General features: G+C 42.1%; 1 protein-coding gene across 11 annotated transcripts in view; it reads left to right on the top strand.

Annotated features, from left to right (window-relative positions):
- C15H10orf90 (chromosome 15 C10orf90 homolog) overlaps positions 1-25390 on the top strand; it is a 375991-nt gene that overhangs the window by 278046 nt on the left and 72555 nt on the right. For 6 of the 11 annotated variants that reach the window (XM_037804315.1, XM_037804312.1, XM_037804313.1 and 3 more), the window contains one exon: positions 4064-5189. In XM_037804315.1, coding sequence (XP_037660243.1) covers positions 4064-5189 — 1126 coding nt within the window. Of the gene's footprint in view, positions 1-2839; positions 2931-4063; positions 5190-25390 lie in introns of all 11 variants that reach the window. The other 5 variants (XM_037804310.1, XM_037804311.1, XM_037804318.1 and 2 more) reach the window with 1 other exon arrangement.

Here is a 25390-nt window from a genome sequence, read left to right on the forward strand (position 1 = left end):
ATATGCAATGAGTTATTTCCACTTATGCAATTCAAATAAACTCAAAGACATTCATTATAAATTCCACTGAAATATGGTATAACTTTGATATAAATATCCCCTTATTCCTCCGTAAGATTGATTATAGCACATAACCACTGATATCTGCTGAATTGCAGGAAAGTAGTATGTCCATCTTTTTTTTTTCTTTTTTGATCTCCCTGTCTTCCCGGTGGCAACTGTGTTTCCATCAGCATTTATCCCCCCAAAACAGTGTCACCTTGACATGGGTTGCAATTCCAGATCTTCAAAAGTAAATTCAAAGTCACGCCGTTCATTTCTGCTCTACCCTTACATGTTTACTATCTGATAGGTCAAAGCCACAGGCCTGCTCACCAGGCCTGAGATAATGATAAAGTATCGATCTTTTACCCCATCCTTCACCCCATCCTTCTCAGCCCCTACATCCTCCTGCTGTGTTGTTCTGGGGCCTACACCCCCAGCGCAGCCTCAAGGTATCCTCCAGCATGTGTGGCCATGAGTACCTGGCCATGGCCACCTGTGTGGGGCCCTGTCTTGGTTCAGGCATGGACATTGCCAAAGTCAAGGTCTTTTATATCCCTGTTCCAGGCCGAAATGGAGTCACTCATCCCTAGCAGCATACCCTCTCTTTCTAGCAACTTCATATCAGGGCCACAGCTCTGGTGGGATTCTGAGCCTGAAGGCTGGGGCACCCTCTTGATTTGGGCAGCCTAGAGCCTGGAGTCTCCACAAGCATCATCTCTGCTCTCTCTTGCTCTACAGCTGTGGAAACCAAGGTCTTGACCAGGGTCAGCTGGCCAGTGTGGGGGCCCCAGGTTCAGGATGGACCCTAAGTGGTTTCAGTCCTGGCCCAGCATCCTTTCCAGCATAGCTATGCTTAAGAATCACCTGGGAGCTCATTGAAATTACAAGTTCAGTGCCTTATCCCCATTGATTCTGATTCAACCTATGTCTGGGGAGGGGGGGAGGGTTGTCCAGAAATCTGCATCTTTGATACCCACCCATCCTGGTGTTTTCTGTGCAAGCCTAGACTTTAAGAAATATTGCACCATAAAACAAGGTTAATATTGCACCATTTCCAAGACGGGTATTTGTTTTTTCCTCCACTCAAAGAAGTTCCTACTGGGTATGATTATACATACACCTCCTCGGGTGCACAGGAACAATTATCATCAGAACTAAATTTAACTAAAGTAGGAGGGATCAAACTAATTCAAACAGCCTGGAGTGGACACCAGGTGAGCCTCAGTTTTCTCCTATGCAAACTATAGCCGTGAAAAGTGAGGATGCAGGTGCGGTGAGGCAGAGTAGGGGGTGGGGGGCCGAGGGGATGCATGTGGGGATCTTTATCTTTAAAACATGCTGGAGCCTGGGCCCCACCCCTGGGAATTCTAACGGAATTGCCTGGGAGGAGGCCTGGACACTGGGAGTCTGGCAGGCTCCCCAGGTGATTCTAAGGTGCAGCCGCTGGGCGTGAGGCCTACACAGAAGGCCTCTCGGGAGGAGAGGGTGTATAGCAGAGGCTCTCCCAAGGAAGTGAGCTTTGAAGGGTCAGTTGGGCTCAAAGGGAAGGTTAGATTTCCTCATTCTTGGGTCAGTGCTATTGCATTGGCTATTTTTGGGAAAATGTAGCCCAGTGACGTTTTGCTTTTAAGAAAATGAAATAAATTTAGAAACGACTCCTGTCCTTTTGTTGTTCTTGGCCTTGTTCTTATTACCTTTTTTTTTTAAATTTCAGTTTCTTATTACCTTTTGAATTTGCAGCTTCTCACACAATTTAAACAAAAACCATGTATAAGGTGATGGAGATGGCCATGAAAAACAAGGACAAAAGAAAAAATAAAAACCCAAGAAAGAAAAGCCAACCACCTTCCCAGGCCTAATAGTAAGGAATGCAGGGACCCTTGCTGGCATTACTTCTCACCCAGACGTGAGGGCTTGTGGCAACAAGTGTCCAGCTAAGAGGAAAACATTTAATCATTTAAGTAAATAAAAATTAATCCTGCCCTGAAGACAAGAAAAATGTTGCTGTGCTTGCTTATCATATCTTAGGAGACCAAAACAACCTGCTCCCAACATATGCAGGCCCTTCCCTTCAAAAAGCACTTCTTTGGGCAGGCCAGGCCCCGTAACCCTGTGTTTCTCAAAGTGTGTTCCCCAGATGTTCTAAATCAGAATCACCAGGGATGTCTATTAAAATTCAAAGGCCTGGTGGTTCCTCACCAAGTTGAACATAGAATTACCATATGACCTGGCAATTCCATTCCTAGATCTATACCCCAAAGAACTGAAAACAGGGATGCAAATAGATAATGTGCACACTGATTTTCATAGCATCATTATTCTCAATTGCCAAAAGATGGAGCAACCCAAGTGTCCGTCAACAGATGATCGATAAACAGAATGTGGCCTATATGTACAATGGAAGATTGTTCAGCTCTAAAAAAGAATGAAGTTCTGATACAGGCATGCCGTGACATGGATGACTATTATGCAGAGAGAAAAAAGCGAGACACAAAAGGACAGATACTGTATGATTCCACTTATATGGGATATCTAGAACAGGCTAGTTCCTAATGACAGAGAGTAGTTGTGAGGTTACCAGGGCCTGGGGAATGAGGGGAATAGGGAGTTATTGCTTAATGGATGCAGAGTTTCTGTTCAGGTGACCAAAAAGTTTTAGTAATAGATGGTGGTGATGGTAACACAACATCATAAATGTAATTAATGTCGCTGACTTGTACACTTAAAAAATGGTTACAAAATGGGGAGTTTTATGTTATATATAAGTTTTCACAATAATTTTTTTTAAATGCAGGTATCTGGATCCCCCTAACACCTACAGACACACAGACCCATTTACTCAGAATCTCGGGGGCCCTGAGGATACTGCAATTGTAACATCCCAGGTGATTCTCATACATCATGGAGTTTGAGAACCGCTGCTTTAGTTCTGAACACCAAGTACGCCAGCAGGCTGTCAGGACAGATTCTTTGCCAGCAGTTGGAGTTCAGTAGTTACATACATTATTTTGGCCTCTGTAGCATTCCATGCATGTGCTAACTGGTCAGTGCATGTAATAATGAATGTCCAGAGAGAGCCTCAGGACTCTCTGAGCATTCTCTAAATGCTGGGGGATCGTTGAGTCTTCTATGTAGTTTTCTGCAGTGATCTTAATTAAAAAAAAAAAAAAACAAGAAAGTCTTTTCGCTGGTCTTGACTTGGTTAGATGCTTTATCAAAAATCATAGCATGCTGTTTTGGACCCCCCAGTAATTTACTCTTAGGCTCCTGGTCTGCTGATTAGGAAGCATAAAACTCCTCAGTACCAGACGCAAAGTCATGCTTCTGCAACTGAACACTGAAATGCTGCAAAGCCACACCTGCTTGGTCCAAACCCTGGGCCTGCTGCTAAGTGCAATCACCTGATGATCACAGTTAGCATTAGTCTGAGCAATCAAAAACCTCAGGCATTAGATTTCCATTGTTCCGTTTCCCTGAACTTTGATTCCTGTGATGTCAAGCAGCAGTGACAGAGTGACTGGATCTAAACCAGCAAAGGTGCAGACGGCGTGAGGGAGCCAGGGACTGAGGTTCTGGGGGGCTCCCTGCTCTCACGCGGGAGGGCTGGCTTCTTTCTCAAGTAAATGCAGGCCCCGTAGTCCCAGCCGCCTCCAGAATTCTGCCTTCACTCCCCTAGCAGGTTGTAACCTTGCAATCGAGTGCTCCTGGGCCTGGTGGCGGTGATTATCTAAATTTGATGCCCCTCCCTGCCACTGGCACATACACCATTAAATAAAGTAAGATTAGATACTGACCGAGAAAGCTTGTTCTTCAGGCAGGCTGTTTTCAGAGTGTATAAGTTTTTCATAAACAGGCCTGTTTCCAGCCTCCTGGATGCTCAGGGAAGGTGTCAGATGCAGGAGGAATCACCTGATTCTTAGGAACCGAGTTCTCTGGCGTCCCGATGGCCGAGAGAGAGAATTTACTGCCTGTTTTACAACAGACGCCTTGAATAATTAGAATCTTTTTCCATTTGCAGGAGACGCTGGCTTCGCAAAATGCAAAAATGATTTCATCCATAGTCATTTCTCAGCTGATTGATGAGACGAAATCGAGAGGAAATGGGGCTGCCCTGCTGGGGCCACGAGCGGTCGCCCAGCCCAGGTCATATCACTTGAAGCAATCTCTGGCTAATGACAGCGCAGTCGTCGCGAACAGGGCCTTTGCATTCCTTCCTGAACGATTGGGAATGCAGACCTCTGGAGACGGACGAGGACCTGGGACAGAACTGCTGCCCCAAGGGGAGGCCCTGGGTGGCAGTCCCCGTAAAGGGTTTGCTTCCATAACCATCACGGCCAGGCGTGTGGGCCCGCCGGCCAGCACCCTGGTGTGGGAGGCTGTGGGGGACCCTCTGTGCACCAAATGTGGGGCCGAGGACGCCCTACTCAGGGACTCCTCCGTGACAGCCAGTGGTTTCGGGCCTCCTGGGCACCACCGAGCTTTTGTTTGTACGGAATTCTCCAGAAATGGCTCTGTGGTGAGGCTGAAGTTTCCGGAAGCCCACACAGGGCTGTGTGAGGGACACGAGTACTGGATCACCAACGTGGACCACAAGGATGACAGACTTTCTCCAGGCAGCTCGCCGTCGGGAGAGGGCCCACTGGTGTTCAGCAACTGTGTCCACCTCCGAGTCGCTCAGCGGTGTCCAAACCCAATCTGCCACTCAGACAGGCCCCTGTTTGGCCCCGTCGGGCGGCCTCACACTGCCAGCCCCCAAATACACAGATCTGTCCTCTCGCTCAGCCTGCACTGTAGTTCACACAGACTGACAGCAGATGGAGTCGATGGCATAGCTAACGGAGGGCCAGTGAGCAGCGCCCTGCAGCGGGGGCCCGCCGGGGGGAGCCAGCCTCTCCCAGCCCGGAGCTGGACCCCAGGCCTGCAAGAAGGTTTCTTGCAGCAAAGCCCATCGTTGGAGCACATACATTTGGGGCACAACGCGTGCCCTTGGAGTGGCTCATCTCCGCTGGAAGATAGAGAATTGGCCGAGGTGGGCACCAGCCACGTCACTGTAAGAAAAGGGAAAGGCCAATCGACTCGCTGCCACACGAGCGGCCAGGCCAGCCAACTGTCCATTCACGTCCCTGGCTGGAGTTACGGGGCAGGTGAGTGACCGCTGACCCACAGGAGAGGGGTCAGACAGCCCAGACCTGGGTCCTCAGGGACTGGGGGAAGCAGCCCACCAAGGTGGACACTTTACAGGTTTCTTCTGCATCTGTTATCCCAAGAGGCGTTCTCTCAGTCGCGTTGCCTCGATCTGCTCTGCTCAGAGTTGACATTAGATGGTTCCCTAGTGGTGTCTGGTTTAGAGAGTTTTTCTTAGATGATCCTTGTGTAGATTACAAGAGACCTTCCCTCACATTTTGGGTTTTCATTGATAGATCCAGACTATATGTAAGGAGTATGAAAGTATAGCACTCAAGTGAAGCTAATTTGAACTGTGCCTGTATCGTTCCAGAGCAGGATGACAAGTGCAAAATGCAGGCCATGTTTTGTCTCTCTGGTGCCAAACATCTGCATATTTTGGAAGTGTCCAGAATTCTGCACTTTTTACTTTTCATTCAGATAGTTGGTATTTATAGATCAGCCTTGGAAAACTAAAAGCTCCATAATGGTGTATGTGTATAAAATGTGTATAGAATACATACATATGTAGGTATGTATGGTATACACAATTTTATATAGTATATACATATAATTGTATTATATGTGTGCATGTATATTGTATATGTGTTTATATACAATATTTACATGCATTCATGTATATATATGTGCATATATGTGGATATATATGTGCATATGATATATAATATATACATGCATAATATAATATATACATATGTGCATATATGTGGATGTGTATACATATACTTGGACATCTTAAAAATGATTGTCCAACTACTCTTACCACCAGGATGAGAAGTCAGGGAGTCTCTGTGCCAAAAGGCAGCAGCAAAGTGTCCTGTCTCCTTTGTTGTATCTTCTGAGCAACCTGACTGGAATTTGTGGCTGTTTGTGCCCCCGCTGGGGCCAGGCCGGATTCCCAGTGTCAGCTGCCTGGGAACACGGTGCATTTCTCGGGGGATAGGGGAGAGGAAACCTGGCCTAAGCCAGAGGCCTGATTTCTTTCCCTTTCTGTGTAAACTTCTGATTTTCAGCTTTCCTTTCTGGTTTATGAATTAGTGAGTTTCCACCTGGGAAAAATATTTTAAAGACAATAGTAGTAAAACTGAAAATGCAGTATGTGCATAATAATTTTACAGCATGACTTTTGTCCATTAAAGCTCAATTAATGAAAATGACTGTAAAACATTTTTAAACTATAATGTGCATAGACATTTTAAATGATGTGATTAATTTTAACAAGAGTATGTATATTGAATGCTCTGAGAGATTTTTAAAGCAACTTTGACATGGTTTTTATGTTGATTAAAGCATTGAAATGCCTCTACAGACTTATTGACAAAGAAGGAAAAAGCAAGCAGTTGTCAGTGTCCCCCTTTTAGCATTTGAAGACAGCACTTGAGCCAAACTCATCTTCCTTAATGAGAAAGATTCCAAACACATCCAACCTGCATTGTTGCATGCTCCTCAAATTGAAGCACATCTTGTTTTCATGCCATACCTCATGACATGAAAGAGTAATTTGGATTTATAGACCTTTTCACCAAAGGAGCTTTAAAAATAATAGCCAGATCTCAAACGTTTATCTCAGAGGAGAGGAACAAGAGTGGAGAAAATTCTCCCCCAATTTTTTTGGCTTTGGCACAGAGATTTTTGATTGTGACCTTTTGAAAGGACTGCTCTTGTAACCAATTTTCTTAGGCCCAGGGTGGAAGTTAATTTTATTTCCCAGGAGCCGACTTCCCTCGGAGGAACGATAGACCCAGGCATCCCAGGTGGAGCTCTGAGTGGCTCCAAGTCACGTGGCCTCATTCAACCATTTGAGTGGAAAGCAATTGATTCCCAGAGGCCAAGAGAGACTTGAACAGCTTTCTGAGCGTGGCTGATCTGCTATTCTCTAGCTCAGTGAACTTGGACAAGCCACACTAATTCTCCGAGCTTATTTCCTCATCTGAATAGCCAGAAAAATGGTGGTATTTGGTATACCTGAAGATCCCTTTGAGCTTAAAAATATCTCTGCCCTATTTGCCTGAGGTGGACTCTGTGAGGAAAGAGATCCCATGTCATCTGGGTCCCTCAGTCAGAAAGCCCAGAGCTACAGAACCTTGGCTCCCAGGCTTTGGGCACGTGCCTGAGCTATGGACAAATGCACATTCACACACCCGCTTACTCTCATATACCCACACTCACACGTACATCTTTGTGCTCACTCCCACTCTCTCACTCAGAAAGTAATTTGCAATGGAATGTATTTCTTCTCAGATGACAAGAAAGCACTTCACATCCACGGTATAGAATTCTTGCATGAAATTTATAAGCACAATTCATCATTGACTTTCAACTACCACAGTCTGTCCTAGCACATTCTACAAAATGCTTCAAGGGTGAGCTTTCTGACCTTCAGTCTTGACAAAGCTTTTCAGTCTTAATGCAAGTGTCTTCAGACACTGGTGATGCTCATTAAAACTCAGAGGAACTGTTTGTATTTTTCTGTCTGTAAATGGAATTTGTCTGAGGCATTCTTGACAGCTCCCGTGGCTACCCATGCTATTAGCAGTCCTCATACTTCATAGTTACTGAACTGGATTCTTTTTATCTGAAGGATCCCCAAATACCTCATGAACAGCATTCCCCGTAGGCCGTCTTACTGACATTCTGCCTTTTGATCGGTTGCATCCTGGGAGATTCTACAAACAGAGGCGAGGCAAATTTAGTCCATAGGTTTGCAAACAGAAAGTCCTACCAATTGTATTCTTGAATGGGCCTCCAGGACATCCATCCAGAAAGATTACAAACATGCAGTGCACTTAGGCCATGTCCACTGGGACATAGCATTTGAACAGACAGGCGGGTACCTAGTCTCTCTTCAGAGGCTGAGGGTTTAGGAGGTGGTTTCCTCTTTTCTCATCTCAGTCCCTATACATTTAATTTTTGTATCTCTACTTTTAATAAGCATCCTGCTTGTACTGTACTAGGTGTGCATTGCACAAATCCCTGCCTCTAGTATAAGGAAGAACTTCATCATCATTGTCACATAGTTGTTACCATTGTCATCATCACCATCATTATTGTATTGTAGCCACAACACATATGGACCTCCTAGATTCTGGGCCTTGGGCTCCATCCATTGTATTTATTATTTTGAAATATCTAAACCATTCTGTAAAAAGGCTAATATTGTCCCTAATTGGCAGAAGAGACAAATGAGGCTTGAAGATTAAATAATTTGCCTAAACCCACAGAGCTATTAAGTGCCAGAGCTGGGAACAGCCGGAGATATTTGGCTGCTGGTCCATTGCATGCACTTCTCCATGATGGCCCCAAGCAGGGCAGTGAGGATGGTGGTGTCTGTCTCCATGGTGGGCCCACCACCACCATCACTATCAAGGGTGAGGTTTGAAGACCACCGTCGATCTAAGGAATAATCCCAGTATTTGAAGGTTGGTTACCCTTGTGGAATCCATTAGGAGAGTGAGCTACACAATTAACTTCTAATAAAATGTAATAAGGCATGTCATTTGAAGCAGTTAAAACTTATTGGCTCAGAAATCCTTCCCAGCCTGAAATCCAGCTCTTTGTTGTGTGCTATGGGAAAGACAATACTGATCTGAATGACTGTACTCCCGGGTGGTGCAGGCCTGAAACAATATTGACTTCAATGCATTATTTATTGCCAAATCCATTTTGCATTTGTGGCCTGCAACTGAAGCTTTCTCCCATTCCTTAGCCATCCAGGTAGATGGAGCTAAATCTTCTGATTCTGTTAGATGCTATTGGAGAAGGCCTAATGAACACATTGTTTGCTCACACCTACATGCCCCAAATAGTGATGTTCCTTGGTGGCTCTTATATCTTGGAGTCCCCCAGTCAGTGCCCTGACTTCTGGTGGGGTTGGTCAGAGAAGACTCCAAGAGGGTTTAATATCAACAGTAGACAAACACCTGAATGACGTGAGAGGAATAAACCCCTGCCAGATCACCAAATGTCTATGAATGTTTCTAGGGCATGAGCTGACACATTAGTAGTGAGTGAGGCTTATTTCTCCCAAAAAGGACTTGCCACTCAAGAGAAAAAAAAGAGACTATCTGTATACCATGTCAACCGCTCTACAGGGAGAAATCTGCATATGACTCAGCTCCCTCAATCCCATGAGGGCTACTTCTTAGAGAGGCCAGAAGCCATTTGAGGAACGCTTATTTTGCAAAATGATTTTTCTTCTTCAGTGATCTAGAGCTGAGTTTGGCAAACTTTTTCCATAAAGGGCCAAATAGGAAATATGTTAGGCTTTAGAAGCCATACAATCTCTGTAGCCACTACTTGACTCTGCTGATTTAGCATGAAAGCAACCATGGACAATGCATAAATAAAGGAGCATGGCTGTGTTCCAATAAAACTTTATTTACAGAAACAGGTGGTGGGCTGGATTTGGCCTAAAGGCTATAATTTGCGGACTCCTGATCTTGAGCTTAAAAGTAAATCCATCCTGCAAGATAAACATTGCCTTGTTTACCAGTGTTGCAGGTTAGAGTCCCTGGAAATCAGACTCAGGTGGAAATAAATGGGCAGGTCATTTATCAGGGAGTGCTGTGGGGACCAACATCTGTGGGTGGGAAGGGACGGAGGCAGGACTGGCAGAGGGAGAAGCTGCTCAGTGATGCAGTCCTAATGAGGGCCTCAGCCCACCCTTGGGGAGCTCTGAACTTGCGATGTCCCTTCAGAATCATTCTGAGTTGGGGTGAAGGAGGGCTTGGCGTCTGTACCCCCAGAGAAGGGGATGTGACCTTGGGTGTGCACCCTCTGCAGCCCAGGCAATTATAGTAGGGGGGCCTGCAAGGGCTGTCTGCTTGCAGCATTCCCAGCAGCTGGGCTAAAAGTGCTTCATTCCGGAAGGGGGATCTAAGTGACCCATCCCAATGTCCACCCACCTGGCCATTCTGATGTTCAGTCTACTCCTTCTGTGGCTTCAGAATCTCTAAAACAAGTCAAGGATTTTGCTAGGCTCCACCTGGGGTGGGAGAGTGGGGGAGGGCATGGGGCATAAACCTTAGCACCTGTAGGAAGGTAGTAGTGGAGAATTCTACTCTCCCACCCTTGACCTTGGTTCATTCATTCAACGAATATAGATCGGGCAGGCATCCATAAGTGGGAGAGGTGGTTTGAACCAGGTTGGAAGTGTGAAGGCACTGAGAAGGGGGCATCCTGAGGCTATGTTCTGGAGCTGGAACTGACAGGGTTTGCCAGTGGATCGGATGGGCTGGCATTGCCTGCAGTGACTGGAAGGGACCGCAGTGTGGTCTCACCCTCTCCAGGTTTCCCGAGGCTGCCTAAACCTGATCGTGCTTCCAAACTTGATGGGAAGCTTTGTCTGCCCGTGACTGGCAAACATTTACTCTGTGACTACAGACTTTCCTGCTCCTGGAAGCGTGGGTTGTTGAGGACCAAGTGAGCAAGCTCATGATGATGTTTCCTTACCTTTCATGAAGCCATAAGAGAAGCACTGGAAAGAATGAGTTTGTTTCTGCGTTTTGTTTATTATTAACAGCAGGATAAACCAGGGAGTGTTAGAATCAGCTGACAAATGCAGTGGACATCTAAACCAGAACCCTGGTCTCTAACATCAGTTCTAGACCGGGGGTTGGTGAACAATGTCCTGGGGTCCAAACCCAGCCTGTGACCTGTTTTTTTGTAAATAAAGTTTTATTGGAACCCAGCTCCATGCTTATTCATTTCTGCATTGTCTATGGCTGCTTTCTTGCTACAAGGGCAGAGTCAAGTAGATGTGACAGAGATCATGTGACTCACAAAGCCTAAAATGTTTACTTTTTGGTCCTTTTTGGAAAAGTTTGCCACCCCCTACTCAAGAGTGAGCTCACTAGATATATTTGGGCAGGTCATATTCCCACAAGGAGTCCCTTTATTCATCTGTGGAATGAGAGAAATGAACCAGATTATCTCTTGAATTCTTCTGTCTTACTCTATTAATTTATTCATTTTTCAGTCTATGGTTTTCTGTCACAATAGCTGCCCAGGCAAGCCCATTTTTCAGGTTGACTCTTAGGATGTGGTTAGGGAGCAATGCACAGAGTCAAAGGGCAAAGGTTTCTGAGCTTTGACCTCCAGAACACTGTTGACTGTGGCTTCGCCTCCATCATTCCTGACCTGTGAGTACCTTTCTGACTCTCTGGCTCTGTCCTCCTTCCCATTCTCTAAACACACTAAGATCTGACCTTGGCCCCCAGCGTTCCTGCCTCCGTTCACTTCTGCGCCATCCACCGCCATCATTGACTGGTGTGGGCCCCGTGCCCAGCCTGGCGCCTCCTGCTGGCGCCGGATGGAAGTCGCACCTCCCTGCCCTCACCCCACTGACTGATGTTTAATGTGTCCGCGCAGCCCGGGCTGTGGTTCCAGGCTCCAGCTGGACTCTGGCTCCATGAGACAGAGACTCACCTGAGACTTGGCACCCACCCCCATGCAGGTTACAGTGTGGTGGAAAAGCAGACACCCCTGAGGTCCCCTAAAGATGTGTGTCAGCATAGATCGTGGCAGATGCTGTGAGGGGAGGTGAGGGACCATGAGAGAGTTTAATGGGGAGGCCTGGCTCTCATTGCAGGGGGAGGGGGGGTGAAGACCTCCCAGAGGGAGGGACTTGGGAGTCAATACCTGAGGCCTGAGTGGAGGGGCCCCGGGGGTGAACACTGTGAAGCGGGGAAGCGCGTGACGTGTGGAGGCCCTCAGAAGGCCAGGGTGGGTGGAACGTAGCAGGTGACGGGCGAGGCTGGAGGGTGGGATAGCCGGGTGCAGGGGTGTGCAGACCAGAACAAGGGCTTCAAGTTTATCACAAGGGCAGTGAGACACCAGGACATGACTTATATTTTAAGATCACCTTTGCTCCTTGGTAAGCGATCAAAGGGCCCGAGGCTCTGGCTATTGTCTAAGGAGGGAGCTGCGATGGAGGCCTGGGCTGGGGGCCACTGTGGAGTCTGACTTAGGAGAAAGTTGGGCAGTGAGTATCGGGTGAGCCTTGAGTATTGAGTCTCGGAGGAGACAGACGGGGAGGTCAAGGTGACGTCTGGGGTTCAGGATTGCGAATCTAGGGGAAGTTTTTCATCCAGGTTGGGGAAGACTTGAGAAGGAACAGACTGCAGAGAAGATCCCAAGCGCCATCAGGGCAGGTTAAGTTTGAAGGGTCAGTGGGATGTTCCGGTGTCCATGTGAGCTGGCAGCTGGACGTGGGGGCGTGGAGCTTGCAAAAGAAAGTTCTGTGTGAGAGGTGTGGTTTGGGGAATCTTCTTCACACAGTGGCGTTTCATGGCACAAAAGTGTGGGAACATCCAGGCGCAGAGAAAGACAGGAAGCAAAGAGGGCCTGGGACTACTAATGTTTGGAGGCCTGGCCAGAGCAGCAGCTTTTCAACTACAGCCCCTCCACTTGTTGTTTTTCTTTGCTGATCTCTTCCTACAGACCAGACGGCTATTTCAGGTGCTTTACAAGTTTTATTATTATTGTGGTGGTGGTGGTGGTAAAATACACATAACATAAAATTTACCATTAGTGGTATTTAGTACATTAATATTATGCAACCATCACTGCTGTCTACTTCCAGAGCATTTTCCTCATCTCAGAAGGAATCCCCATCCCCAGTCAGCAGTCGCTCCCCCTTCCCACCTCCCCCAGGCCCCTGGCAACCACACACCTGCTTTCTGTCTTGATGTATTTACCTAGTCTGGATATTTCTTATAAATGGAAGCATACAATATTTGTCCTTTCATGTTTGGCCTTTTCACTTGGTGCGATGTCTTCAGCATTCATCCATGTTGTAGCATGTATCATTCATTCTTTTTTATTTATCCATTCATTGGTTGATGGACGTATTTTATGGGTTTTCATTCATTTCCTCCTCCCTAAAAGTCCATGGGGAAGGTACATTATTTATCTCTGTTTTTCAGGTGAGGAAACTGAAATACAAAGAGGTAAAGTGATTTGTCCAGAGCTACACAGCTAGCTAGTGGGGGTTCCCGACTCCACGCTCCCGTGTTTGGCTGTGTTCCCACCCCCCACCACCACCCTCCATGGTGCATCCCGGCCCGATGCCATCAGCCTTCTGCTCAGATTTGCTCCTGCTCCTGGAAATGGTCCCCTCACCTCCCAGCCCCCCAGGCTCAGAAGTCTGAGGCATCTTTGAAATCCTTCTTCCATCTCTTTGGCAAAGTCAAACAAACTCATCTTCAGATCTCTCCCAGGTTCATCTCCGCTTTTCCATGCCCACCGCCACCATCCTTGTTCCAGCCTTTATTCTTTCTTCATGAAATTCCTTCGCCCAGATAGATTTATCTTCTTTACTGTCAAATACATTACAGATAACCAAGAATAACAAAAAGCACAACACTTAATGATACAATCATTAATAATATTTTCTCATGTTTTCATTCATTTTTTATGCATACATATTTTTTCCTTTATAAAAGTTGTACTCCTGCTACAAATGTAATTTCCCTCTTGGTCTCTGCCACTTAGCACTACATCATAAACATTCCTGACATTAACAGTACCTTACAAATATAACTTCAATTGACTACAAAACAGTGCTTTTTAAGTCTATATCAGAGGTTATTTAACTCTTCCTTCATTGCTAGTCAATTAGGTTGTTGCTAATTTTCACTTTTTGGAATACTATCAATGAGAACATTTGGCTTATTAAGTTTTTCCGTGTGCTGAATTATTTCATTTTGAATAAAGTCCTTAAAATAGAATTTCAAAATGAAAGAGTACCAGCCTTTTATAAGGCTCTTGAGGCACAAGGCCAAATTATGCTTCCAAAGAAAACTACACCAAAGCTCCCTTCCTTGGGGTGGAGGAGGTCCTAAGGAAAAAATCCACCTTGTTTTGGCTCTCTTGGCATTTCTGTGATTCCTAGTGAAGGGGAACATACTTCTTCACATCCCTCTTCCTCACCTTGCCTGCTGCCACGGCCATCTCGATGGGCCCCACACTCGCAGTTGCCGTCCTCTCCGGGCCTCAGCACTGTGACGTTTCAGAGTCAGTCAGTTCTCTGTGGCGGGAGCGGTTCTGTGCTCTGGGGGATGTTCAGCAGCATCCCTGGCCTCTACCCACTTAGTGTCCAACAACAGGTGTCTCCAGGCATTGCCAAATGTCCCCTGGGCAGCAGGGTCACGCCCCAGTGAGAACCCCTGCATCACACTGTGCCCACATATCCTTAAAGCCCCCTGTAGTTCATGGGTCTTAACCCCCCTGGCCCAGCAGGGTGCCGCTGAGCACAGCAGTTGCCCAGCAAATGTGTGGACTGGAGGACAGGTTACCCGATGATCCAACAAAGCCCCCTGACCGTGTCAGGGTCACTTAATACATGCCCCGGCTTCTTGTCTTTCCTTTCCTCCAGTCCCTCTCCCTGTGGCAGGGCCCAAAACCTCTCTGGTCAGGAAAGGGTGAAGAGGCATGTAAAAGTCACTGCCAAAAGGTAGGTTTTAAAATGGAGGGGAAAAGTCTCAAACTATTGTTTGTCCCCAGGAACTCAGTAAGAATAATCCAGTGCTGGCATGGAACGTCATTACTGTCCTCCAGGAGGCTGCATTTAATATTAAAAAAGAGAAAACATAGGAACAATGTTGTAAACATATTTCAAAGGTTTTTATTTTTATTTAACTCTTTTTTCCTATTTTTTAAAAAAAGGTTATTGTGGTAAATATATATGGCATAATATTTTAACATTTTTAAGTGTACAACTTAGTGACACTGATTACATTCACCATGTTGTGCAACCCATCACCACTATCTTCTTCCCAAATTTTTTTATCACCCAAACAGAAATTCTGTACCGACATTAAGCAATCACCCCCATTTTCCTCTCCCCGCCAGTCCCTGCTAACCTCTGGTCTACTTTCTGTCTCTATGAATTTGCCTTTTCTGGACATTCCATATAAACAAAATCATAGAGTTTTTGTCCGTTTTTTGTCTGACTTATTTTACTTAGCATAATAGTTTTCAAGGATCATCCATATTGTAGAACATATCAGAATTTCATTACTTTTTATGGCTGAATAATCTTTCCTTGTATGAATATGTCACATTTTGTTTATCCGTTCATTGGTTGGCATTTGGGTTGCTTCCACCTTTTGGCTATTGTGAATAAGGCTGTGATGAACACGGGTGAACAAATATCTGTCTGCACCCTTCTTTTTCAGTTCTTTGGGGTATATACGTAGGAGTGGAATTGCTAGATCATACGGTAATTACATGTTTAACTTTTTGAGGAACCACCAAACTGTCTTCCACAGTGGCTGCACCATTTTACATTCCCACCAACAAAGAATTAGGGTTTCTTTTTCTCTGCACCCTCGCCAACACTTATTTTCCATTTTTTAAATAATAGGCATCATGGTGGGTGTGAAGTGGTGTCTTGTATTTATTTAACTCTTAATATAAGTCAATTCCCCAATAAGCTCAAATACGATATTCAGGTCATCCCCTAGAATCATTTCAGCGACCCCAGACAGCTCTTTGGAGGAAAAGGTCTGTTTTATATTTCTGAGCAGCCCCCCACCCCAAGTTGTGCGAATGGGTTCAGTTCCCATATCGTTTAGGAGATGGTCACTGCTGATGGGTCGTTTGCTCAGGTGTGCTAGGGATAGATTTAAGGGAAATGGATTCAAGGTTGAGCAGATGGGGTCTGATCTTTGAAATCAGGAAACTGCAGTGCAACCGTCTAAACATGAAGGAGAAACCCAATGAGAATCGTTTGACCTAGCAGAAACATCATAGGCTCAGGGATTAATTTCAAGCTCTGCCAGTCATTTACTGTGGGTCCTTTACCGGGTAGTTTACCCAAGGAGCACTGAGCAGTGCCGGTGTGAAGCGGAGACGCAGGGCATTGTGACTAATTATCCCCACTCTTCAGTATCATCTAAGCTGCCGGAGGAAGTCAACTTAGACATGATCTTGGGTAGAGAAAGTCATGAAAGCATGGTGAATTCCATAAGGAAGGGCATTCCAGAAACAGCTGACCCCTGGAAATAGAAAACACTGTGAGAAATAGATGGTGTGTTTAATTCCTTTGACTCACGCTGTTTTCCCAGTCATCTTAAAGTAGAAGCTCAAGGCTTTCCACAAAATGTGATTTTCTTTTCAGCTTTTCTGACCAACTTGGAGAATGACATGAATGAAGATTGTAGGGCAATAAGATGATCTTCAAATATGCTGTCAGAATAGTTTGCTGTTAAAAGCAGAAACGCCTTTCCTGTTGTTAGCATGTGTTCATTTATTTGCAGCGTTAGGCCAAAGCCACGTGAAAGCATCACTGCAGATAAAGGGCCACCGTTCCAATATGGGGCATCTCTCGGCATTATCTCAGAGCACTCACATGAAATTCTTCAGGGGGCCTTGTCAGAGAGTGACGAAAAGGTGCTTGCAGCCAGCTGAGGGTGTCTGACCCAACTGATGTGCTTTTTCAAACTGCCACTATCATTTTCATCTTCTGTAGGAACTGTGTGCGTTTTAATTATGCTTTGGTGTGGTGCCATATGCCTACCTTAAGCATGTGAGTCAGTCATCATATCGTATGACGCTTCTCATGTGGACCCCGCAGGCAAAGACGTGTCCACTCTCCTAGCTCCCAGAGGTGCAGCTGCTGAGCAACTCTCTTGTTTTATCTCTGGCTATTTCTAGCCTAGCTTTTCCTTACCTCTCCCATGTATAAATATATAATAAATATAAATTGGATGAAATAAAGGGAAAGTGTAGGTAGTCTTAAAATCTGCTCACCCCTGAGGCGGGATACTAAACCGAAAGGCCTGGACTTACAGTTGACTAAGGAGAAAGGTGGTGTCGAGTCGTTAGTGAACACAAAGCTGATGAACAGCTCTGCTGTTTGAAGTTTGAGGCTGGCCCACTTTGGCATGTGGATGAACCATATTTCAGTAGTGATCAGCTGGCTTACATAGGGAACGAACAAATGACTGAGTTCACGTGGCATCCTGGACTGTGCCCTCACAAATATAATTGTGTTGTGGGTGATTAAGGTAGCATGCATGAAGTGCACTTGTCAGCAATGCTGGAAACATGGCCGCCAGGACTGAAACAACAACAGCCTTCTTTACGGAAGTGGTTCGTGCCAAAAGTAGTGGTTCGCGCCTAGTGCTAACCTTACATCTGCCTAGCAACAGTGGCCGCCAATCCTAGTGCTAGCCTTACATCTGCCTTCCACCCTAGCAACAGCAGCAGCCAATCCTAGATCGCTACCCGTCCTAGCTAGCCACGCCCCCCTCTCCTAGAGTATATATGCTCTGCCTCCTCAATAAAGATTTGCAGCTTGATCAGAAACCTGTCTTGCTGTCGTTCCTCGTGTCTCTTGTCCCATACCATTCCTCCCTCACAGGACTCGGAGCCTCCGTTGAACGTCCCGCGGGCCAGGACATAATTGTACGTCTAAGAACAAGCAACCGCTTTCAGAGCCAAAATTGTAGCCACAGGGGCTGCGGGAAGTGGGACAGCACATCCCAGCAGCACAAGACAGAAGCACCAGCTTCCCTGAACATATGTAAGCATCGGATATCGTCATTACAAAATTTACGTTCCATCTAGATAAGTGAAAATGATATTTTTGACATATTAATTTGCATTTTTGTAGACAGGTTGAAGTTTTTCATATGTTTTTTATACACCTATATTTATTCTTTGGTGAATTGCCTCTATTTCCTTTGCTTATTTTTCCGTTAGACATCATTGTCTCTTGCATTTTTATATATGTTACAAATATCCTTTAATATTTTATTCTTTAATGCTGTACAGTAATTTTTAAAACATTTAATTTTTAAATAATTTTAGATATACAGAAAAGCTACAAACATAATACAGACAGTTTCCATAAACCTTCACCCAGCTTCCCTAAACATTGCCATCTTACACAGCCATGGTACATTCATCTAACCCAGGGTTTCTCAACCTCAGCACTATTGGCGTTTGGAGCTCGATAATTCTTCATTGTGGGGCTGTCCGTGCACTTTGGGATGTTTAGAGGCATCCCTGGTCTCAACCCACTTAATGCGAGAAGTGCTTGCCCATCTCCCCACAGTTAGCTCAATCAGACATTGCCAAATGCCACCCACTTCCCCACCCCACCCCCAGGAAGGAGGTCACCCCTGGTTGAGGACCACTGGTCTAAATTAAGCCATTAGTTTAATAATAGTTTAATAACAGTACATTACTATTAACTAAACTGCAAACTTTATTCAGACCACCAGTTTCTCCACTAATGTCCTTTTTCTGGTCCAGGACCCAATCCAGGATACCACATTACATTTAGCTGCCCTGTTTGTTGATGGTAGTTTCCGTTATCTTCTTAGTCTTTTTCCCTTTGCCCTTTCAGTGACAGGCTAGAAAGGCCTTCCCTAGCCTACATTCCCCATCTTATGACTTTTACTGCACTTAGATCTGTAATTCCTCTGGATATGTTTCCCTGTATGTGTAAGGTTGGGATCTATTCTTCCTAAATGTTTGGTCAGTTGTTTACAGACCAGTGATGAGATAATCTATTATTTCTCCACTGGTTGGAAAATCCAATCATATATTGAATTCTTGTTTATATAAGGATTTCCTAGACTTATGCAGTCATTTCCTTCTAGAAGTTCTCATGCAACTTGAATATCGTGTGAGTCACAAAAACTACTCTGTTAGCATCTATGGATTTGAAAGCTGGGGAACCTTTTAGATACTAAGTGTGAACTGTTGGCACTTAAAATATCTCATCACCACAGTAGTTTGGCAGTGAGAGCCTTGATTACCATCACACTTACACATTTTAATTTAATATTTTAAGAAGCCCTCTCAATCTTGTCCTATATGCCCTCTTTTTTTTTAATCAGCAATATTGACGTATATTTTACTTACATTAAAATGTGCACATTTTATGTATATACTAATGTAAGCAACACTACAGTCAACGTATAGAATATTGCCATCATCTAAAGAACTCCTTTGACTACATGCATTCAGGCTTTCCTTATCCCCAGCCCCTGGAAAACACTGATCTTCTGTCACTATTAGATGGGCTTTGTGTTTTCCAGAATCTGTATAAATTGAAGCAAGTAAAGCATACTTTTTCTGTGTAAGGTTTCTTTCACCCGGACTAATGCTTTTGAAATTATTCCTTGTTGTTGCATGTATCTTTAATTTCTCTCAGCAGTGTCTTGTAGTCTTCGTTATTGAGATCTGTCAGGGATTTTATAAAATTGATCCTTATTTCATGTTTGGAACACTATTGTAAATGCATGAAATTCATTTTTTAAATTTTCATTTCCGACTTGATTTGCTTATATGTAGACGTATAATTGATTCTGGTATACTATAAATATTCTTAAATTCTGCAACCTTGCTAAAGCACTTGATACTTATGGTAACCTTTCTATAGATTCTTTAGGATTTTCTATTTATACAATGTTGTGTACGAATAGAGAAAGTTTCACTTATTGTTTTCCCATCTTGATGCCTTTTCTTTTTCTTGCCTCATTGCACAAGGTAGCACTTCCAGTAAAATGTTGACTAGAAGTAGAGAGAGTGAACATCCTTGCTTTATTCCTTTGTTACTTCTAGGTTTAAAAAATATATATCTATATAGGAATATATAGATATAGATAGGTAGATTCTATTTATCAAGTTGAGGAAGCTTCCTTCTATTTCTAGTTTGATGAGCATTTTTATCGTGCATGTGTGTTGAATATTGACAAATGCTTTTTATGTACCTATTGAGATTAAAATTTAGTTTTTCTCCTTTATATTATAAATATGGAGAATTACATTGATTTTCAAATGTTAAACCAGTAGTTTACATTTCCAGGGTAAACTACTTAGTTGTGGTGTTTTATCTTTTACAAAGTATATATAAATATATTTATTATTTATACTTTATTATATATTATGTTTAAATATATATTACATATAATGTATAGCTGGATTCTATTTGCTGCCTCTTTTAGGGCTTTTTTTTTTTCATTTCTATTCATGAGGAATGCTGGTATGTCATTTTCTTTTTGAAATGTCTTTGGTTTTGTTGTTAGGACAATACTAGCTTCATAAAATGAGTGTACTCTCCTCTATTTCTGAAAGAGGTTATTTCCTTCTTTAGTGTTCGATAGAAATTAAGTGAGGTCAGGTCATCTTGGCCTGAAATTCTCCCTGTGGGGAAGTATTTAATTATGAATTCAATTTCTTTACTTGCAGTAACCATTCAGATTTTCTATTTCTTCTTGCATCTGTTTTGGCAATTTGAGTCTTTCAAGGAATTTCCCATTTCAACTGAGTTGTTGAAATTATTGGTATAAAGTAGTTCATAATATTTCCTTATTATCCTAGGATCTGGAGTGATGTTTCACTCATGAATTCCTGGTATTTGTAATTTGTGTCTTTCTTTTATCAATCTAACTAGAGGTATATGCATTTTATTGATTGTTTTTCAAAGATCTAGGTTTGGTTTCATTGCTCTACTCACTTGTTTGTCTTTTTTCAGTTGCATTGATTTTGGATTTTAGCTTTATTTTTTCCATTTGCCCAATTGCTTTGTCCTGAATTCACTCTTTTTTTCCTTTTATTTTTAGCTTCTTAGGTGGGATGTTTAGATCAAATATTTTAATATAACAATTTTAAGCTATAAATCCCCTTCTAATTTTGATATTTTCCTTCAATTAAAACATTTTTGACTACCCTTTGATTTCTTCGTTCATTTACCAGTTATTTGAAAGTGTGTTACTTAATTTCCAAATGTTTGGGAACTTTCTTGTTACTGACTTCTAATTGAATTTTTCTGTGGTCAGGGAACATACTCTATATTATTTTGATCATTTTAATTTCACTGAGGTATATTTTTATGGCCTAGTATATAATCTCTTTTGTGAATGTTTCAGATACAATGGAAAAGAATGTGTAATCTGTTGAATGGAACTAGTCTATAAATTTCTATTGGGTCACTTGATATTGTTGTTCAAGTCATCTATATCCTTATTGATTTTCGGCCTGAACATTCTATCAGAACTGAGAGAGGAATGTTGAAATCCCCAAATATAATTGTCTCTATTCTCCCTTCAGGTCTGTAAGTTTTGTTTCATGTATTTTGAACTTTTGTTATTAAGATTATACATATTTCTTCTTGATGAACTGACCACTTAAAAAAATTATTGTGGTAATTTTTATAACAGAAATTCCCCATTTTAACCATTTGAAGTGTACAATTCAGTGGTATTAATTGCATTTGTAACGTTGTGCTGCCATCATTACCATCCACTACCAGAACTGTTCATTACCCCAAGCAGAAACTCTGTACCTAGTAAGAAATAACTCCCTCTTCCTCCACCCCCAGTCCCTGGTAATTGATAATCTACTTTCTGTCTCGGAATCTAATCATTGTAGGTATTTTGTAGATATTTTGGAATCATACAACATTTGTCCCTTTTTTGTTTGGCTTATTGCACTCGGAATAATGTTTCCATCCATGTGGTAGCATGCATAAGAACTGTATTCCTTTTCACAGCCAAATACTATTCCATTGTGTGTGTGTGTGTGTGTGTGTGTGTGTGTGTGTGTGTGTGTGTGTCACATTTGTTTATCCATTTATCTGTTGATGGACACTTGGGTTGTTTCTGCCTTTTGGCTACTGTGAGTGATACTTCTATGAATGTTGGTGTGCAAGGATGAACTGAGCCCTTTGTCCTTATAGAATGATGCTCTGTCCTTGGTAATATTTCTTTTCCTGAAGTCTACTTAGTCTAGTACTAATATAGTCACTCCAGTTTTCTTACAGTTAGTGTTTGCATATTATATCTTCTCCCATCCTTTTACTCATAATTTTTCTTTATATTTAAGGTGAGTTTATTTTGGAGAACATACAGCTGGGTCTCATTTTCTTTATCTAGTCAGCCATTCTCTGCATTTTAATAGATGTATTTAGTTCATTTACATTTCATGTGATTATCAATATGGCTTCATTTATACCTGCCGTTTTGCTGTTTGTTTTCTATAGATTCCATTTATTTGTTAACATTTCCTGCTTTCTTTTGATTAAGTATCTTTTTAGCATTGTGTTTTATCTATCCTCTTGACTGAACAGCTACATCTCTTTGCTTTATTGTTTTACTGGTTGCTCAAGGGCTTACAATGTGCATCTTTAATCACAGTCTACCTTCAAATATTATATCACTTCCCATACAATGTAAGAACCTTATAGCAGTATACTTTACTTCCCCTTCCATTCTTTGTGCTATTGTTATACATTTCACTTCTATATGTGTTATAGCCCCCACAATACATTATTTTTGCTTTAAGTGGTAAAATTCTAAATAAATTAAAATATGACAAAAATTTACCTTGCTATTTACCGACATAATTACCATTTCTGGCACTCCTTTTTTTGATGTCTAAATTTCTTTGTGGTATTATTTTACTTATGCCTGAAAATTTTCCTTTAAATTTTATTGTATCAGAGGTCTGCTGGTGACAGGTTCTCTCGGCTTTGACTTGTCTTAAAACATTTTTATTTTGTCTCCATTTATGAAAGTTATTTTCATTGGATATGGAATTCGAGGTTGAGGATATTTTTCTTTCAGCACTTTAATGATGTTCCATTATCTTCTGGCTCATATAGTTTCTGAACAGAGGTCAGCCGTAACTCTCGTCATTATTCCTCTGTGTGTAATGTCTTTATTTTCTTTATAAAATTTTATTTAAAATTTTTTCCTCTATTACCACTTTTCAGCAATTTAATTATTATGTTCATTGATGAGGGGTTTTGTGATTTATCCTTGGAGTTTTCTGAGCTTTTCTATGGATTTATGTTTTTCACCAAATTTGGGAAAATGCATGTCTTTATTTTTCAAATACTTTTTCAGTCCCTTTCACTGTCTTCTCGGATGACAATTCCTTATATCTTAGACTGTTGTATATTGCCCTACAGATCACTGAGGCTCTGGTTTTTTGTTTTTTTTTTTTTTAAACCCAACCATTTTTCTCTGTACTTCATTTTGGGTAGTTTTTATTACTGTTAATTCAAGCTTATTGATTTTTGTCTGGAAGTTCTAATCTAATCTTAATATACAGTTAAAATTTTCATGTCAAATTGTATTTTTTTTACCTCTGGAAGTCCCATTTGTTTATTTATCTTCCCATTCCTTTACACCATAGAGCATGTTAATAATGTGTATAATTTATTTCATAGTTCTCATCTGCTAATTGCAGCACCTCTGTCATTTCTGGGTCTGTTTCTTTTGTCTCCTTTTGTAGGTTACCATTTTCTGCTTCTATGCATGAGTGTTGGACTTTGTTCTAGTAGGCAGTTATATTCCTTGAAGGTTAGCTTGATCCTTTCCAGGCTTGTGTTGAAGATGTATTAGTCTGGGCTTGTGTAGGCTTTACTTTGGTGACCCTACTAAGGCATGGTCTTCTGGGGTGTCTAGTGAATGCCTTTTGTACTTGATATGTCCTCATTCTGCCTGGGAGGGGACTCAAGCTGAGCCCTGTTTATACTTTGGGAATTGCTCAGCATAAAGCTATCTGGTAATTGTTCTTCCCTTGGAAAGTTTCCCAAACCCTCCTCTACCTCTGAGCTTCACGGAGTTTTATCTGATGTATGTTCAGATTTCTCTCAGAGTCAAGGTGTCCTCATGCAGATTCAGGGATCTCTTTCCATGTCTAATTCCCTCCATTTTGTTACTCTACCCTGCAAATTAAAGATGCCTCAGCCTCCCAAACTGCTAAATATGATACCTTAACTCACTGAGACCTCTGGTCTCTTTGGATTCCCCTCCCTGTGCTGCCATTGGGGACTTCCCTCAGACTGGACACTTGTTTATTTGTGTTCTCTCAGTGATTATGTTTAAGTGCCACTTATTGTCTAATATATGAAAACAGCTGGTACATTTATTTTTTCCAATTTTCTTGTTATTTATGATTGGAGGTCAAGTCTCAAAGCAGTTATTGTCATGGGTGCAATCTGAAGTTCCTGTTTTTTACTGTTTTTATCACTTAATTTTTTTCAAGTCACTATTAGAAAGCAGTAGAAGGCAATATGGTATATAAACATTGATATAGCTGAGCTGAGCAGGAAAGATCCACATGTAAAATAACAACGTTACCATTTCTCCTATTGGTAATTATTGTCAGATTTACATGTTCCCTTTTTGTAATTCTCCGGAATTCCAGATTACAGACTTTTATTTTTCTGTGTTTTATAATTTATTTCTACTAATCTGAAACTGCCTTATGTGGGTAAAATTGAATTTGTTTGTATTAAATGTTTGGCAATTGGGGCAGTGTCTATAGTTTTTGTATGTTTGGGGGCTTTTTAGTTTCCTCCATTTTGCACATATTCCACCAAAACCATTTTGTTTTAATTGTACCTTCATACTGAGCTTTAATATTGGGTAAGGCAAGCTTATGATACATATATTTTTAAAAAATTTTATTAGCTGTTCTTGTGCATTAATTTCAACTATCAATTTAGGCCACTTACATTTATTTTAATTACTGGTATATGTGGATTTCATTTTATTCTAGGCTTCCTATTTTTTTCACCCCCTCAGTTTCTCTTTTTCTCTTAATAACTTTTCCTGGATTAATTATTTTTTTCCTCTGTAACTTGGAAGTTATACTTTTTATTTCTATTATTTCAGTTTCTAGTAATTTCTATTAAGCTAGACATTGTAACATGAAGTTATCAAATCCTAAAGTTAATCTGTATCTTTATCCATCTCTCAAAGTTAGAATATTAGAACACTTCAACTCCCATCAACCCCTCAAAGAGATATACTACCGCTATTTAGTTTTAGTTCTATCTTATTTTTGTGACTCCTATAAATTGAATGCTATTTTACAATAAATGTTTAGATTTACCTCATGTTTATCATTGTTTTACTCCCCATTCCTTTATACATCTCAGATATCATTTTTCTGATATCAATTTTATTCTTCCTAAATTACATATTTTAGATATTCCTTTAGGAGGGACCTTGGTGGTAAACTCTCTCAGATTTGTTTTGGGAGGAGGAGTGAATAATTCTATAAACATTTTTGTTTCACCATGCTCTTGAAAGAAGGTTTTACAAAGTATATTCATCTGTGTTGACAAATATTTTCTCATTGCCCTTTAAAAAAATACTATCCCAGTGCCTTTGGGTTTCCACTGTTGCTG

This window comes from Choloepus didactylus, chromosome 15 (genome assembly GCF_015220235.1).
Source record: "Choloepus didactylus isolate mChoDid1 chromosome 15, mChoDid1.pri, whole genome shotgun sequence".
NCBI classification, from domain to species: Eukaryota; Metazoa; Chordata; class Mammalia; order Pilosa; family Megalonychidae; genus Choloepus; species Choloepus didactylus.